The following is an 18,910-nucleotide window of genomic DNA, read 5'->3' on the forward strand; positions in this document are numbered from 1 at the left end:
TCTTGGTGAGGATTCAGTAAGATATAAAAGCACAAATATGACCATGAGACTCACAGTAACAGTAGCTGCTACATACATCAACCATCAAACACATGCTAGGCACTGGCCTCATGGTTGTTACACGTTACTTCCGTTCCTGGCAACAATCCCATAATAAGCCCACTCTTCCAGGCCCTACTCAACAGATGAGGTAACAAACTCCGGCAGATTCAGTAGCCTGAGACCGCACAGCGGGTGCTGGCCAAGCGCCAGAGCAAGACACATCCTGCCCAATGTTATTACATCAAAACATGCAGGATCACCTGGAGGAAGGGACCCTGGAGCCAGGGAGAGCCAGCTCGCAATCCTGGCTCTACCACTTAGCAGCTGTGTGAGCCTGGGAAAGTGGCTTAACATCTCTGTGCCTCAGTGTCCCTTTTGTAAAATGCAGATAATTAGAGGACTTGCCTCATGTGCATGTCAGATACATACACAAAGCATTTAGAAGAGTTACCCACACTTTGCAAGCCCTCTTCAAGGGGCAGGATTTTTTTTAATGCTCTTATTAAGCGGTTTCCCTGTTAAAGTGGGGACAAGGAAAAAACGACCCCGCTCGCGATTCTCGTTACTTTGCCTGTATACTTCCCTTCAAAGCCCTTTAGCTCAGTTGTAAGCAGGAACCCAGCCCAAGACTCTGAACACTGTTAGATGGTAGCACTGTTGGAGGGATGAGAGCAAAACAGTTGTTCGGGAGAGTGGCAGCTTCTTGTTTGGCTTTCGGAAGGAGAAGAGCAGGAGCCCGCAGCCCGGGCGCCCGGCCGGCGGCTTGCCTCGCTTCCTCCGCCAGCACAGAATATGCCACCTTCATGCTCAGTTACACCCGAGACTGCCGGAAACTGTGAAGCGGGCGTCCTTGCCCCGCTTGAGAACGGAGAGGGTTTTGTTCTGTGTTTATTATGATTGGAATAATTATTTCCAGCTGTAAATGAGTGACTACATCCTGCTTGGGGAACCCTCTGGAGCCTACTACTCATTCCGGAGTAAACACGGGCGGAGACAACCTCAGGTGCCCAGGGAAAGCCGGCCAGGCTGCGCACATGCTCTGCGAGCCCCCGGCACTCTCACGAGAGCGTTCTTTCTTGGAGGCATTTCTCTGTGTGGGAGCCCTCGGGAGCCCCCATGCCAAGCTGGGCCGTGTGAACACCCGCGGGGAGGGCCGATCAGCTTGGGGGACGCCTGCACTCCGCGCGCCGCTGCAAGGGCTACGCTCTCACCACAGCCGCTGGCCTGCCTGATGTCCATCGGCCGAACATCTGGCTGTCACTCCAGAAACCGACTGTTGTTGATGAGCCGTAAATGCATTACTCAGCAGGGAAGGCACAACGAGTCCACCCGGAGCCCCCTCCAGGCGTTAGGACCTTGGAGGAGAGGGACCGTTCCACACCTATGACCTGTTGGGTTCATTTCACCCGGCAACGCCTGGCTCCTGCCCGTCAGCTCCCTGCACTCACTCCAGGCCACAGTCCTGGGCACGGCAGTGTCAGATCCAAGCAGATGGCGGGTCCGGCTTCTGACCCGGTCTAGCTCGCCAAGGACTCTTACAGACTCGCTGGCCTCCAGCCCAGGAAGAGAGGTGGACATGTTCATTAGTAAGAACTTGAAAACCCCATCCACCATCCTTCCCCAAGGGAGCCCACAGCTTAATCCTGTGGCTGCTACAGCCAGCCCTGCCCAACCTCCCGACCCTTATATACCAGGCCTCTGGAGGTGGAGTTCATGGACACGGGTGGGGGTGGGGGTACCAAAACGCCAGGATGCCCCTTCTGTCACCCCTTTCCCTGTGCACCTGGCTTTCTCTAGGGCCATCTGAGCCCGGGTTCTGAATGCTGGGGCCTGGCAGGGGCTGGGGCTCGCCCCTCCTCTAGGTACCACTGCTAATTCTTTACAAGAACCCAGACTCCCCACCCCTTCTTTCTCACCCTGTCTTCTTTTACAACTTTCCTTCAGCTGGAGTTGTGTGTGAGAGAAAGGGGGCGAATCCTGTGCCTGGCTGAGGAATGAGATCATTTCTCTCCCCTCCTAGCAGGTTTGCTGTCTGCTAGTCGGGGTTACTGGAAGAAAGCGGGAATGCTCCATTTCCACAGAAAGCCATCTGGCTCCACCAGACTCTCGCTGATGCTAATCTGTTGGTTTCTTTTCCTTTATTCTTTTATTTTTTTTTATTGTTTTATGTTTTGTTGCCCAGGAATACTTCATGCGCAGCTGTAAACTCAGACCTGGTCCGTCTGAAGGCAAGCGTGCATTCGATGCACACATTCATTACAGCATTGTGCACCCCTGTCCCCTTGTAGGTGTCAGGACACCATTGTTGCCACTGGTGGGTCTATGTAGTTCTAATGTCAGAGCTGTACTTTCAAATGGAAATCAGGCAATTATGCTCCACATGGAGAAATCTGACAGATGCAGAAGTTTTATACCACTGGCTGTGTCACGGAGACAAAGGCGACCAGCGCTCCCAGGGGACGGTTAAATAAATAGAATACGTTTCAAGGGTGCAGAAAAATCTAGGAATAATTTACTGTGTGTTGAGAGTTCAGAGATCCTGTGGCTGTTTAACTGCAAACCGTGATAATGGTAGGTGGGTGAGCTGCTGAACTCATCCTCGAGAAGGCAGCGTTAACGAACCGAGTACAATGTGAGTTCAGACCCAGGCCGGCTCTGCTAGGTGCACCTGTTTCTCTGTTTCCAAATGCCAGCTTCAGGCTGCTTTTGCTTGTTCTGCCTTCCTTTCACGGGGGGCTCTGGTTTGGCCCAAAGAGAAGAGGAGCTGGTGGCAGCCCAAGGTCTGTGTGATGGAGCAGCTTCCTGTCAACATTCAGTGTTAGATACAGAGGTGCTCCTGCTGCAAAATGTGGTGGCCGTGCTGTCGTGGCTGCTGCTGGTCGCACACTTGTTACGTGCCACGCCCCAGCCAAGCGCTCTGGTCCCGTGAGTGTGAGGTAGGTGCTATTATCATCTGATTTTATGGATGGGGAGAGAGGCACAGGGGCACCAGGGTGACGCAGTTAGTTAAGCCTCTGCCTTTGGCTCAGGTCGTGATCCCGGGGTCCTGGGATGGAGCCCTGCCTTGCAGCAGGGAGCCTGGGCTTCTCCCTTGGCTTCTCTCTGTCTCTCTTGAATAAAGAAATAAAATCTTAAAAAAGGAAGGAAGGAAGGAAGGAAGGAAGGAAGGAAGGAAGGAAGGAAGGAAGGAAGGAGGCACAGAGCTAAGTGCAAGACCCAGGCTTTGGTTCTAGGCTCCCCACCCCCACCCCTGGTCGAGGCTCAGGCTGCTTGGCTGCAGCCTCGCTAATGTTCCAACAGAGAGTAGGGGGGAAGGTGCATGCTCGCTCATGCGCCCTTGACGAAGCCCCCGATGTCAGACACAGAGCTGGAGTGAACTAAGCAGGAGAGATCTAAATAAAAGCTAAAACTTAATTTTTCCCATAAGATAGCCAGCAGTGGAAACGAATGGTTAGTTTGGAGCCTGAAACATGTAGTAAGAGTCATCACTCAGTGCGTCTAAAAGTGAGTTTAAATTCACTTCTATTACCAAGACGTGACGTGCCCCCAAGTCCCCGTCATTGCTTTCTTCTGTCGGGACAACTCAGAGCAGGCTTTGGTTCGTGGCTTTGGACTTTAGCTGTCCCTGAACTTCCCCACTACGTGGCTGCCTTGGACTAACGTGAAAGCCGATGACAAATGCAACTGAGAGAAAAGGGAAGGCGCTTTATTTTTCTGAGACCTGTATCTGTAACCTTAGGTATCTGTAACCTAAGCATATGACCTAGGAATGGCTGCTACTTTCCCAGATCGACAAGTGCCATTCTGGAAATCCATGAAGCACATTCTGGAAGTCCATGAAGCACATATTGCAGGGAGTAAACGTTAATGAAACAAAACCAGAGGTTTCAGGAGACAAACGTTTACTAATTTGCTAGTGACGAGTAAACACCAGTCACACACACAGAACTCTCTGACTGTGACTTGTTTTACCTTATGCAAGGGTGGAATAACTAAAGAGATTCAAAACTTCTTAGACTATTAGCTTTGTCTTTTGTTAGGAAAGAAATCAAACTTCTGCTTATGGAAAAATCAGTTTTACTTTTTTTACTCTACTGAATCTCTACTGAATACATTTGTTTGAAAATATGAGAATAAGCAGCTTGCATTGCAGAACCGAAAAATATAAAGTATTCTCACACATAAAGACCTTAGTAAAAGGGTGGAAAACACTAGTGACAAGCATAAGAGACTGAAGCCACAAATCACTCAAGAATGGGCCACTTAGGAGCCCAGCAAAGTCACAGGAGCCGCAGGAGCCTCATCCCATGGGTGGGCCCAGCCATCCTGAGTAACCCCCCACCCCAGCAAGGCCTGCTGTCACAGAGACCAGGCACTAAGGACCAAAGGGAGGAAAAATAGGAGCAAAGAAAATGGGGAAACCAATTAAAAATCAGGAATTAAAAATTTTAGAAATCAAAAAGAGCTAAAACAGAGGTTAATAGCCTCAAAATATATGTCATAGCAAATGTCATTCAGCTGGTTAGTGTCCACGATCTGTTATTAATATATAATATCTTTCCATAAAGAACTTTGCTTAACATCTTCAACGTAAGTTCTTTACATATCAAAAACTAGTTTTAATTAAACATTTGACAAAAAGTCAATCGGTTCACAGAGAAATCTCCAAAAAATTCTCAGATTCAACTAATTGCCATTGAAAGTTTTTTAAAAACACCTCTGATTGAAGAGGAGGTTTGTTTATTTTGCTTTTCTCTTCTCTTCAACACATTTATTTGAAAATATGGTAATCTTGTGATTGTTACTTTTTCAAAGTGAGTATGATTGGCAAAATCAAAATTGATTTTGACCCATCTCTTCCCAAAATTAATACGTGTGTGTGTGTGTGTGTGTGTGTGTGTGTTTGAATATGAACCTGGCTCTCGGGTAACAGATGTATTGTAAATGTACTGTAACTCTGTATGTGACTGTGTGCGCATATCACCATAATACATAGCGCCTCTTAAGAAAAGTAAAGCAGGTTACTGTCCAACGAGGGTACAGTAGGAATGCGACAGTGCAGGAAAGCTTTCCATCAATCATTCTAGCAAAAACATATCAAATTTCTTTACACCTGATTATGGACAATGTGCACCTTGAAAAACCATGCCATTTAAGAAGATATAAAGTAAATCAGTGAGCAGAGCATATAAAAAACACATGTGGGATTTTTCAGACTACACCTTTCACACCCTCGAGAAAAATCTTTCCGGAGGGAGCCCCAGTTACAGTTACCCGTGAGTCACAGACCTCAGCTGGATTGAGTTGAAGGAACGATTGAAAGCCACTGATTTAGATCGAAATGTTAACAGTGGTCATCTTTGGAAGCTAGAATTATGGGTGACTTTATTTTTCTTCATCATGAGTTTCTGAGTTATCTGAGTAATGAATGATGGGAAGCGTTCACAGCACGATGCTTCAATGAGCGGGCCCTGGAGCCAAGCCACCAAATTTTCAGTCTGGCTGTGTGGCTCATTGGCTTATGCAAATCATTTTTCACCTTTGGGCTCCCCGTTCCATCTCCGTAGAACGGAAATCATCATAGTGCCTGTTTCAAAAAGTTGTTAGGATGACTAGTGAGATAATGCGTGCAAAGCACCTAGCATCTTGCATGTGTAACTGTGCGATAAATTTTAACTATTTAAGAAAAATCCTTTCACGGTCCATATACATACAGTTTCTTACAGAAATAGAAAAAGTGGAAACCCCAAGTCTCACTGAAGAAGTCAGTGTAATTTCCATATACCACCCTGATTGATCCCTGGTGTAAGTGAGCACCCCTCCCGTTCCTTCTCTTCCACACTTCCCCGTGTACACACTCACTGTGACCTGACACTAGTATATTTGTTCATGAGTACCAGAAGTAGCCACCATGGTTGATTTCAAGCTACCAGTGGTTTAACAAATGGCTTGGAAAACTCCTGAATGTTTAACAATTGGCTCTCGTGAACCAGCACACCACTGGCTAATCTTCTATTTTGACAATTTTGACATATTGAAAATTGCATTTGAAATGGCACTTCGGGTTTGACAATGAAGAAAAACAACCCCCTCTCCATACCCTCAGGCCAGCACAAATATGGCAATTAATTTGTGGGCAATATTACTAGTGGGGGCCATTGGCTATAACTAAACATATGACCAAATGGACTATTTTCTGGGTGGATTTTTACTATCGTGATGGTGAAATGAAGATTTCTTGGAAACCAATGGGATTTAAAGCCCATCACATGGGTCCCCAAATAGCTCCAGCACCCTGAGGAAACAAGCAAGGTTGAGGATCTTTGCATTTCTTTAAGAGTTTCAAGTATTTTTTTTTCTATTCGTTTCAAAAGTCAAAATAACATAAAAAGGCATATATTAATATGACTTTCTCCTATCTCTGAACCTATCCACCCACTGCTCTCATTATAGATAAGCATTTTTAATTGATTGCTTGTTAATATTTTCTTCATGTAAATAGAAGCAAACACACGAGTGTTTTTATTCCCCACATCTACCGACTTTACACAAAAGATGCTATTTACATTGTTCTACACTTAGTTTGTTCACTTAACAATAGAACCTGACATTTTTCCATGTCAGTATATAGAGAACATCCTCGTTCTTTTGTACAAGTGCATGTTTTCACTATGTGACACATTAAAGACAGCCCCATTTCCTTTGTTCCTCCTCCCCATTGAGAAGTAGCTTCTACCTCCCTCCCCTTCAGTATGTGCCAGTCTTAATGATTTGTTCGATTAGCAGAATCCAGTACAGGTGAGGCTGTGTATGTAGGTTAGGCATGAAGAGCCCGGCTGCCTCCACCTTCTGCCGTGTGGGACACTCCCCTGGGGAAAAGATGCTGGGGGAGAGATCTGGCTACCTTGAGACCATCATGCTGTGTGGCAGCCAAGCTAGCCACATGGAGACCACGTGCAGAGAGGTGTTCGGCCAGTCCCCCGCTATTGTAGCCATGCTGGCCTGTGCGCTGGACGTGGCAATGAAGACCATTGAGGCTTCCGATGATCTCAGCTCGGCCAACATCTGACTGTAACCCCACGAGAACGTCCAAGTGAGAGCCGCCCAGCTGAGTCCAGTCAACCCACCGAACAGAGAGATGATAACACATTTTTGTTCTAATCACTGTATTTTGAGGTCGTTTGCTACATAGCAATTGGTAACCTGCACACATTATGCAGATGCACATAATCCATTTAATTAACCCCTTCTAGATAAACATTCGGGTTGTTTCCAGTCTTTTGTTATGCCAATCAATGATGTCATGAATAATCTTACCTATATATTGTTTCGCACAGGTGCAGGTTTATAAATTCCCAGAACTGGAATTAGTGATGCATTTGCAATTTGGTGCATTTTCATTCATTTAAAGTGCCAATTCCTTGCCCATTTTTCTATTGGTGTGTTCTTTTATATCTCTGTTTCTAGGAAATTGGTTCTGTGTGATATGATAAAACTATGAGGCAAATAGTTTTTTTCAGTTATCTTGTCTTTTGAATTTGCTTATATTGATTTTTGCCAGGAAGAATTTTATTTTTAAGTCTCACATTTCTTCCATTTCTTTTATCTTTTACCATTTAATCTTTGATCCATTTAGAAGTCATCCAGATGCATCTAACTTTGTTTTCCAAATTGCTACTTATCTTAAAATCACATATTAAATAGGCCCATATTTTTGCTTCTGATTTGAAATGTTACTTTATCATATACTAAGTTTTAGTGTGCATTTAGGTCTATCTGTAGTATTTTTATTCTGATTCTTTGGCTATTCATTTAATACCACACTCTTAATTTTTGTAACATAAAATTATCATTTAATACGTGAGATGGCTAGTGTGTGCCTTGTTAGTTTTGTTTCAAAGAATTCTTCTGAATATTCTTCCTAATTTATTTTTTCATATGAGCTTTAGAGTCAATTTGTTGAGTCACAAAATAATCTGGCAGTATGCTAATTGAAACACACAGGGAGATTTAATTTAGGGAGACTTGCCATCTTTAAGAGAGTCACTCCTTTTATCCAAGCATATGGCATGCTTTTATTTGTTTAAAACTGCTTTTGTATCTTTTAGAATCAGTTTAAAGTTTTTGTTTCATAAAGACCTGGAACATTATTCTTGGTTATTTTAGCTTTTTTGTTGTTATTCTAAGTGTAAAAAGGTCTTCCATTACATCGCCTCACCAGTTGTTTAAACGTATGAAAGCTTTTGAAAATTATATATTGATTTTATATTAAGCCACCTTACAAAATTCTTATTTTTGTAGTCTTTTTCAGATGATCGATCCTCTTGGGTCATCCAAGCATACAAATATATAATTTATAAAATAATGATAATTTTACATCTTTTCAGTTCTTATGGGCCTAACTTCTCTGTTTTTAACATTTTTAGCTTATTCTTGACTTTAGTAGGAATGTTGTTGGTATTTCTCCTTTAAACAATGTTGGCTTTCAACTTGGTTTATGTTAGCAAGTACACATCTATTCCTATGTTACTGAATTTTTTTTAGATCAATAATGGAAGTTGAATTTTACTACACATCTTCAAAGCATCTAAAGAGATAAATATATAGATCTTCTTTGATCATTTATATGAATTCATTTAAGTAGACTTCCTAAAATTGAACCATCTTTGCCTGGAATAAATCCCACTTTGTCATCTTATACTATTCTTTAAATGCGTTGCTTGAGTTTGTTTGGTAGAATTTTGCTTTTTATTTTTGCATCAGTATTTTTAAATAACTTTGCTTTTTAAAAATTGTATAATTATTACCAGGTTTTTGTATTAATATTATGCTCACTTTTTGTGTCCTGTTTAATAAATCTTTCCTACACCCATATCCATTTCATCTTGTTTGGTTTTCTTATTTTTACCTTCCGAGCTCCTTACTGTGTTTTTTTATTGCCTATTTTCTCTCCCAATTCATCTTCGTTTCTTTGGCGGTTTATTTCCTCCCACTTCTACCCCGAATCTCTCCAGCTCACTCTCAGTCTCTTGTCTTGCTGTCACTGCCACCGGACAGCTGTGCCTCCGCATTGTGCCCCAGCTTTGTAGACGTGACTGCACCATTAACTATTTCACATCTGCAGTGAAATGCCTTTTATTATTTTCATCCGCTCTTTGACAACACTTTATCTGCCATTTGCTTTTCCTGATCTTTTTCTCCTTTTATTTCTGGAATCTCTAAAATAAATTAGGTGGGTTATTTTCAACGTCTCGCCTTTGAGGCCAGTGAGTTTTTCTTGGAACAAATATTTGCAGGATCCCATCCTAGCCAAGTAGGGATTTTCTTTATGAATCAAAGTTTTGTGCCTGAGTTTTGGATCTATTCTCCCCAGCCAATAAAGACAGGTGTTATGGGGGTTTTCAAAAAGCACCTCTCTTCTTTCTTGCTGCTTGGAGATAGTGTGTGTGTTAATCCCATCATTTCTACTTTCCACAATGAAACTGGGTCCAGAAAGTTCTTGCTGTAAAACATGAGACTCGGATTCCCTTCCTCACCTCATCTATGAACGTATTTTACTGACTCATCTTGATTTCTAAAGCCATATACTCTTCTCTCCTCTTCTCCATTCCCCAGCCTGCTCCCCTGCTCTGTGCAGGCCTTCCATCTATTTTGCTGTTCTTAGTTTTAACTCCCTCATCATTTTGCTGAAAATGGATATTTTATTTTCATTTCTTATTTTACTTTTGCCTTCCACAACTTCAAAGAAGGGGAGAGATAGCTCTCCCATCTTTACACTCAAATCGGAAAAGTCCATGGACATACATATTTCAAATTCAATGTGAACAGTCTAAAGGGTTGAAGCTGCGAATTTTGAAAATCTTTTAAAGGAGAACAATATGGGATTCACTTTCCAGAGCATGTAGGTGTTTTGAAGCCTCAAGATGGATTTAAAGTATTCAGGATATTTTCTTAGCTTATCATTTGGGCAAATCATCTCTCTGGACCTCATTTCTCCAATGAAGGGAAAGGATTTCTAAAGCCTTAAGACAGAGGGGACAACCCAAGGTTTAACTCCAAGAAATTAATCACTGGTAGTGGAATTTAGGCTCAAGGATACTTGGATGGGGTAGAAGATCTTCCTGGCCTTGGAGCCCAGGGTTCTTCCCAGAACAATTCTCTTTCATGTGCTGGCCTGTCCTGCCAGAAATGCCTGGGCTGTGGTAACATTTCCAGTCCCCAAACCCTTCTGCTCCCCTGCCTGCCTTCCCATCCCCATGGCAATTATTTAAAAACCAGACGTTTTAAAACACATCATATTGATATAATCAATGATGAATGCAACCAAGATAATTGGATCCACTCTGCTATTAATCCCCCAGTGACCAAATCCAGGCTGTGTTAAGGTAACTTACATTCTGTCTGTTCCTGCTAGTGCTCTGGAAACTCTAAACAACACAATATTCATTTACTCAAACTTTAATAAAATATAGGCAAATTAGCCATTTTTAAAATGGACAAAATACGTCTTTTAATGAGCTTATCTTTTAAAACAAGACAAAACAAACAAAAAAACCATTGGTACTTTTGTTCACATTTAAAAAATGTAACACTGCATTTCAACCATTATTCATTGTTCGCTAATGGAATCAATGCAAATAACCTTTACGTTTGTTAAAAGAAAAAAAAAGGCGAAAAATTCATTTCCTAAAAATATATTTGCTTAGAAATTCTTTTTACCTTATGAACTTCCTTGGCCTTATAAACCTGTCAGCAGAGCAAACTGGGAGCCAGTTTCCTGCAGCCATAAACCCCACCACCCTTTTTACAAGTCTTTATTCTTTGGAAATGTAAACACTTGTGTTGAAAAGCATTCACTGGGAAGATAAATGAGTAGTAAAATGATAAGTGCCCATTTAATGATTACTTACCTCTGGGCTGGTTGGCGACGGAGAACTGGCTTGAGGGGCTTTGCGAGCTGACTCCTTCCCCGCACCTGGGTAGATGGGGTCTCCTGGGGCCCTGCCTGGGCCTACCGACCCCAGGGCCCCTGCACAGCTGCCCCACACAGGCCTGTTAGCCAGCCTTTGCGAGGTCTCCTTGGAGCGCACGTTCTAACCGCGACTTAGCTTGAAACCCAGCCACTGCCATCTTTCCGGCACAGGCCACAGGCCCAGAGAAGCCAACTGATATCCCCGAGGGATTCTCCAAACCGCTGAGGGGCGGAGGCTGCGTCCTCGCGCTTTCTGTCTGCCTCTCGTTCTGAGCAAGGGTCGGAGCGCACAGTAGGCGCCTGGCCTCGGGCCACGCCTGCCTCGATCCCCATCACTCCAGTTCACAAGCACCTGCCCGTCTACTCCCCCCTCCCCCCGCAAGCCCCATCTCTCCCTTTCCGTGGCTCCTCTTTTCTGCTGGGGAAGCTACATCTCCATCCGCTTCCAAGATGGACGCCTCTGCCTGCCTTTCAAGACCTGGACACGCTTCCGTCACGCAGCTGACCTCGCGCTGCTCCCGGATTCGCTGAGCAGCCACGCCGCGTGCTGCAGCGTTCAGGGCGCGCACGGCTCTGCCAATGCACAGCTGATGCGCCTCGGAGTCCGCGGTCTTCCCGGGAGAAAAGTTTAAAGATGGCGAAAGGATGGATTTACATTTAAAGGACAGAGAGCTTCCCCGAGACAGTAGGTGCCATATGCATGCTCATTACTGGGAATGAGCTCTTGCCAAATATTCCAAAGCAATAGTAAAATTAATTGGCGTCAGCTTATGCGTCAAGCGAGGGGTGCGTGACAGAGCGTGCTGCCGAGCTGCGGTGTAGACCGCGGTCAGGGTGGAACACCTCGGTCTCACGAATGCTGTTGTTCGGCACTGCCGTGAGATTCTTAGGAGCGACCCACTCTGAAATCACCCTGATTTTTCTGGTTTTGAGTTCTTCCACTTGTCCTAACTGCTCCCCTTGTCTCATGCTGTTGAGAAAAGAAGGTGGTGTTTTTTCTTAGCAGTGTGCCTGCCCATTGGCTGTTAGGAAACCAGAAAACAAGTTTTAAGAAGTCTTTGAAAAATAAAATACATGGGCCTTGAGTGGAAGCCTGGACCTTGTGATATGTGATTATCAAAGGCAGGGCCTGGGGGGTAGGGGAGGAAGAGCAGGGCAGTGGGGGTGTCAGGAGGGCCTGTGCCTTGAAATCCCAGTGCCCAGACCACACCGCAGACCAGTTCTGTCAGAATTTGGCCCCAGCGTCAGCGTTTTTTAAATCTTCCAGATGACTCCCAACGTGTAGCCAACGTTGAGAAGCACTCCCTGCTGCCCACAGCGTGTGTTGCGGGATGTGATGGACTGGCCGACGTGAGGTGGGGGCGGGGGGGCGGGAAAGCCAGGGAACTTGCATCCCGCGGAGTGAAGGGCTTAGCCCATTGCTCCCGGCGTCTCCCCTCACTTCAGATACAGAAAATTCATCTTCTTGAGAAAAAAATTTTGACTGGCTTTGACTGTATTAAATTTCCTGAATCATTTTTTATTCTGCTTTTTAGGGAAGAATGTACATTCTTTATTTGGGTCAAGAGGATGTAGTTAATAAATTTAATATTTCTTAGTTCTTTTGAGAATTTTCACAGGATAGATTTAACTCCGGCCCTCTGAAGTTGTTTTCTCTTTCACCTAAAAAATAGGTAATAAACCACTTCATACATGTCAAGTACCGTGTGAGTTTCTGGGGACACAATGGTGTGTGGAGGGGGTCCTCAAGACCATTTGCCTGTTTGAATATCTGCTGTCCGGACTTACAGGAGTTGTCAAATAGTTGTAGTCACAGCTAAGATTTATTACGGTGGTGCCCTAAGGGACAGAGACACAGGCGGAGTCGGGAGAAATCACGTGCAGTCTTCCTTAAGCTTTCTCTGCCTCCCTTCCCGTGAGCCGTCAGAGTGCAGCTAAACCTTTGCCTGCATTCAGGACTATTTCTATATTTCTAACAGTCGGTATAGCTGAAGCAACGGGAATACAACATTTTAAGGCTTTTGATACTTCTTTCCAACTTGGCCTCCAGAAGTTGTCCTTTTTTTATATTCTCCCTAGCAGTGCGCATTTCCCACATCCTCTCTGGCTCTAAGCAGGGCTGTTTTCTTAAAGTCCTTGACGGTCTGACGAGGAAGGAGTATCTCATTTTATATGTGCATCCGTGACCCACGTGCTGAGTGTGGAACACGTGAGACCTGCTCAGCTCTGTGGGAACTAGAGACACGGGGCATATGGTCTCTGCCCTCAAGACTGCTGCCGCTCCAGGTGGGAAACAGCCTTACGCTTGGTGGCAACAGGCGGGCAGAGGAATGGGCTTTTTTCAAAGTACTGGGGTTTTATTCTATTGGTCTACTCTTAGTTTTCCTGTGAAGTATTTCTGCAGGAGGAATCAATAGGATAATATAATATCATATAATATATAATATAATAATATAATATAATATATATAACATATATAAATATATACCAATTTAATAAAACAATACAGGTAAAACAATGAAGTAGATTGAATGGAAAGTGTGGGGCTGCCAGCTAGAAAAAGGATAGAAACTGGATATTAAAAACTGGATGACTAAGAAAAGAAGCAGATTCAGGGCCAAGGAAACAGTTACCCAGAGGAACCCAGGCAAAGGTGGGGGTAGGGATCATTTTTGCCTATGCTTGTCTTTTTAACTTTTTGGGGACTATATCATGAATTACTGTGTAAAGATTTAAAAAGTAATGAATTTTTATAATTTTAGGTGTGTTGAATTTAAAGTGTTAATAGTTCTTCAAAGTTCAGAGGCCAATGGAGTATGAGGTTGGGGCACAGGTAAGAAAGTGGGGCTTCCAGTGACAACTTAGGTATCACCAGTATTCAGCGACTTTGGTCCCCAAGGAGCGGACTATATTTAAGGCAGTAAGTGAGTGTGTGTGAGTGTGTATAGAGGTGTGGGTAGGGAGAGGGAAAGAGGAAGAGGAGAAGAGAAAGAAACAAAGGGCCAAGGACACAATTGATAAGTGGACCCTGTGGAAGACCCAGAACTGTTCCAACAGGCTTTTCTGAAGTTGGGGCAGCCTTATACATGTGGGAGCATGGTGTCCACACAGAGGTTTCCCAGAAGTGTCTTTCTGGAGGAGAAAGAGATAAGGGACAGCCATCACACTAGCTGGTTCTCCCGCCTTGAAACGAGGTCCTGAGAGGCAAACTGATTTGCTCAAGGAGGCACAACCCGCTTTGCAGTAAGACTCCAGTGCTGGCAGTTGCTTTGGCCAAAATATACACTGGCTTCCAATGACAGCGCTTGGGATGATGCAAGGAGAGGACAGAAAGGGCCAGATTTTAACTCCACAACTGTATGTTGCACCGGGTGTCAGGCTCTTGGTTCTTACCCAAACGGCCTGGATTCTAAACAGTGATTTCTGCCAAGCGCTCCCTCTTGGAAGCCTGTCATACACCCGAATTCCACAGTGGACTTTCTAGAGTTGGGTTTCTGAAGAGGAGGGTTCACGTATCAACTATAGAGCGTGGGGATATTAAAAGTCCTTCAAGGTTAATGCAAATTTCTATATGTGAGAGGAGATGTGTAAAAAATTACAGAGCACTTTCCAGAACCAGGTTCCACTTACCTGCTGGAATTAGAGAATCAGAGACAAAGTTGCTTCTTGAAGAAGAGGTTTGGGGTCCTGTGTGAATGCAGGAAGATCACCGGGTGGATTCTACCCTATTCCTCTTGTGTGTCATGTGGACGAGCCAGCTCAAATCCCTGGGCATTTTTGCACAAATCCCTCCACTGCCCCCTAAAACGTATTCACTGTGCATCAGAATTCCCCGCTAAATTATTTTTCGGCCTCTACTTTCAACTTTCCCCCATGTCTTATGTCCTCAATTAAAAAAATAATAATTATACACATACTAGACTTCTTTTAAAAATGAATCAATGTTTATAACTCTAGCAGATTGCAAAATGCCCATGTTCAGGTATCATTTTGAGTTTGTAGCTGCCAAACTGATAAGGAGTAAAGAAAAGTCAGGCTTTTTCTTTTTTCTTTGAAGTCAGGGTAGGAACTTAGTTCGTCAAATCTTTTAGTGTGGAATCAAGTATGGACAGTCAGCACACACATACTTACACCACGCTCAGCTAGCCCCAGGAGAGGACACAGGCCAACGTGGTCAGGTTTTAGAAAGGACCCCAATTTCACCATGCGCCTTTTCCTCCCACTGTTGAAATCAGAAGCACTATATAGTACAATGGGAGACAGGCCGGGGGCAGAGGGATGATGTGGCTTGAGTTCTCAGGCTGTGGGCACTCTGGGGTACATTCAAGTTCCACGACAGAATCGCCTCCAGGGCAAAAGGCTATTACCTAAATGCACTAGTGGTGTTAATAAAAGAAATAGATCGTTAGTGATTAGTTCTTTAAAGTACACTTTCGGCATTTGCAGAATTTCTAGAAGGTGCAGAAGAGAAAGTCTTAGCCCCTTGTGAGTGTCTTAAGTTAGAGAAGATGCAGCCAAGCTTTGCACTGGACCTGCTGTCACTTGGCCCTTTTCCGTCTTTGTGCTGCCACCTAGAGAGAAAAGGAAGACATAGGCTGTATTCTGGTGAGCGGGAGCAGCCTCTCAAACCCCAAGCACTATTTGCACCTTCTAGAGCAAAACAACAAGCTGGGCTCTTTCAGTTCCGAGAACCGGCAGCCTTTACACTTTTGCTTCTAAGGGAAGACCTCAGGTAAGGGGCCGGGTTCCTGTCGTGGCCTGCCTTCTTCCCTGAGCTCACTGTGGGGCTAATATTAGTCTCCTGGAGGCAGGTGGGTGGGTAGGAAGCATATTTTCTTTCCACTGTTCAAAGCGAGTGAAATACAAAACCTCAACATCACCCAAATTTATGGAATGAACACCATCATTTTAGAAGAAAACCAAAAATATAAGAAACACATGAAAACAGGGTTCTTAAGACATATAATTCTTAAACCCTCTTTCTACTTGTTTCCTTTTTCTTTCTTTTCTTTTAAAAGGCAGGTCCTTGTTTTTCCCCCCAAAAGCAGGAGGCCAACGTATAAAAAATAGATAAATGTAGACTTGCTGGTGGCAGTAGTGGCCCCTGATATCCCTCTGAAGAATGCCTCCAAACACGTTTAATGACGACATGCTGGTTTCTGACTGTGTACAAGGTCAAACATAATTTATTCTGCAGCTAGTATGTTCTCAAAAAATTTTTTTGAAGTTGATGGAAATCAGATTTCTATGCTATAATGTAGATAAGTTGAGGTTAGACCTTCCCTAGCCACCTGCCTCCGCAGGCCTCTGTTACCCTCTGCTCAGCTCCTTCCACAGCCCCAGCACGGCCACAGTGACAGCTGCATTTCTAGTGCCTAGAACATTTGGCATGTAGCAGGTGCTCAGTGTAAGTTCTTAAAGGAATACATGAATCGGAGCTTGTCTCTTGGCTTTTTATCTTTCGAAAGAATGAATGACATGACTAACTGTAATTTTATATATATTCTGATTAAAACACATGTGTAAGGTAACAATTCTTTGAACATCTATGAAGTTAATTCCTCTATCAATCATATTTGGTGATTCCTCCCTCTCAAATAGGCTTGATTAATGTGAGACCATCACAATAACATTTATGAACAAAAGTACAGTAAATGCTAAAAAGCTGGCAGCTGAATTAAAGATCTGACATGCAAATGCACTAGCTGACTAGAAGCTTCACTTGAATTCTGGCCCACCACTGCCCAGGAGAAACAGACCAGCAGAAGTCATTTTGAATAGAGCAAGACGATGAAGCACAGTAAATCTGATGTTTCCTTCCTGAAAATAAAATTCACAATTAAAACAGACTCGTGAGAGAAAAACGGCCATAAACCACACACACACAATGGTATGAATAAGCAGCTTAGGTCAGTCAGCAGNNNGGAGAGAGGCCTGGGCTTGAGGGTCAAAGGGCAGCGGTGGACTCCGCCACTTTCCGTCTGTGCCACCTACTTTGACCAATGTGGAACAGGGCGCACCCCCTTTCCGGTCTACGTCAGGGGGTTGTTGTGAAGGTCAGTGTAGCTACTGATTAGTGGTTGCTGTGGAAACCGTAAAGGACAATTAAACATAAGTTAGGAAACCTCTTTGTCAGTCTAATGACCCTGAGGAGTGTATAAATCCCAGCATATGATCATTTCTTCCCGTTACTCAGACGAGTCAAAGCCTGTGGACATCTTCCGAGGACACTAATACCAGTGCCCTACCCATCCTGAACTGGGAGCTGTCCTTCTTCCACGAAGAGGTCTGACTGTTCAGTGCAGCTAACTCCGAGCTCTCCAAAGCTTGGATTAGCCCTGCAGGGAGGGCTGTTTGGGAGGACGGTGTGATACAAGGTGTCGAGTCAAGTTACGTCACCTTTAATAGCACAGGAAGTCAGTCCTCACCGTGTGAGGAGACGGTCCTTCTAATCTAGTGACGGCATGAGTTCCCAGGGTGTAACGGAAGTCATTCCCTCTGGGGAGAGGGAGTTTGGTGTGGACAGTCTGGGAGTCAGAGGTCCTGAGCTGACTTTCTGGCTCAGCTCTTTATTAGCTGTGTGACCTTGGGCTTTTTAACCTGTAAAACAGGGAAATAATACCAATGGTGCCGTATGTTTCTGGAAGGATTAATCACCTAAATTCATATGAAAAGTGCTTAAAACCTGCAAAGCACTTGTTAGCCTTTGTTATTACTTCCCAATCATTGTGCTCTTCACATTTCACTGCAAAGTAATGGAATCTATGAAAAACGAAGAAAAAAAATATATATGCCAGGAACACCACAAGAGCCAGAATGAGCATGTTGGTGGATTTCCTTCCAGGCTTTCTTCAGGGAAACAGATGAGATAAGCCATCTAAAGAATTCAGAGAAGTGCCTGATGCATGGTGAGCACCGGATGGATACTAACTCTCCAGCATTTCCTCCTGGGTATAAAGGAGAAAAGGCTCCCCATGTAGCAGCAAACGCAGGGAAGGAAATAAAAGGACTCAATGAGCCAGTCTCACTTCACAGGGAAGACGGCACTGTGGGCCAGAAAAGCTAGTGATTTGTTCCTGGGCTCACAGGGTTAAAGCAGGACCGGGACTACAACCAGGGACAGTAATAATCCAGCTAGTTTAAATGAATTGGTCTTTTTAGGCCAATTTTACTTTTTAAAAGTAAGCTTCTTAGTGTGGTTTGAAACATGGTTGGTCATTTTTCATTCCATTACATTTTTAAAGATTAAGATACCTGTTTACTGTTATTGTCGTAAGTTTGCATGTAACAAAAGCAACACTGTACGTTTGGCTAAGTAAATGGATACATTTTAGATTCTCACTTCCCAATGGCCTTTGTGTCTGGCTATGTCTCCTAGTAAGAGAAACAGGTCCTGGGAATGGGCTGGAACACACTGGAAACACACCCAAACTAACAAAGCACAATTCCATTTGACATCCACATTAAACCCGATGGAGGACAATCTCCTTGGGAGTGCAGAACCAGAGAAGTACGGACCCTGAAAGACGAGAGAGCCTGAGAGCTAGGGAAAATGTAAACGGAAGATAAACCAGACGTAAAAAAGAAAAGAATGCTGGTAATCGGAGATCCGTTTCAGAAATATGTATGGTTTGACGAAAACGATGGAAGCTCTTGTGGGTGTACATAAGTGGTTTTATAGTTTGCAGATTTTTTGGGAAGCTTACCGCAAATCAGGACATTAATCGAAAAGATAAATAATGTAAGTAAGAAAAGCAAAGGGCCAAGGGATTGAAGCGAGCCCTCTGGGTTGGCTATGGCTATCCTGGCTCCTACGGCACCCAGCCCTATGACTCTAGCTGTTGTGGGGACTAAAGTACTGATGCGTAGATCAAAGTGCTCCGAACAGTACTGCTC

General features: G+C 44.1%; 1 protein-coding gene across 2 annotated transcripts in view; it reads right to left on the bottom strand.

Annotated features, from left to right (window-relative positions):
* Nucleotides 1-13,504: 13,504 nt before the first annotated feature.
* RNASEH2B (ribonuclease H2 subunit B) overlaps nucleotides 13,505-18,910 on the bottom strand; it is a 67,220-nt gene continuing 61,814 nt past the window's right edge. Inside the window, exon 9 of one of the 2 annotated variants that reach the window (XM_040622554.1) lies at nucleotides 13,505-15,585. In XM_040622554.1, coding sequence (XP_040478488.1) covers nucleotides 15,435-15,585 — 151 coding nt within the window. In that variant the 3' untranslated portion in view covers nucleotides 13,505-15,434. The remainder of the gene's footprint in view (nucleotides 15,586-18,910) is intronic. The other variant, XM_040622556.1, reaches the window with a different exon arrangement.

The sequence above is a fragment of the Ursus maritimus genome, unplaced genomic scaffold (genome assembly GCF_017311325.1).
Source record: "Ursus maritimus isolate PB19 unplaced genomic scaffold, ASM1731132v1 scaffold_10, whole genome shotgun sequence".
In the NCBI taxonomy this organism is placed as follows: Eukaryota; Metazoa; Chordata; class Mammalia; order Carnivora; family Ursidae; genus Ursus; species Ursus maritimus.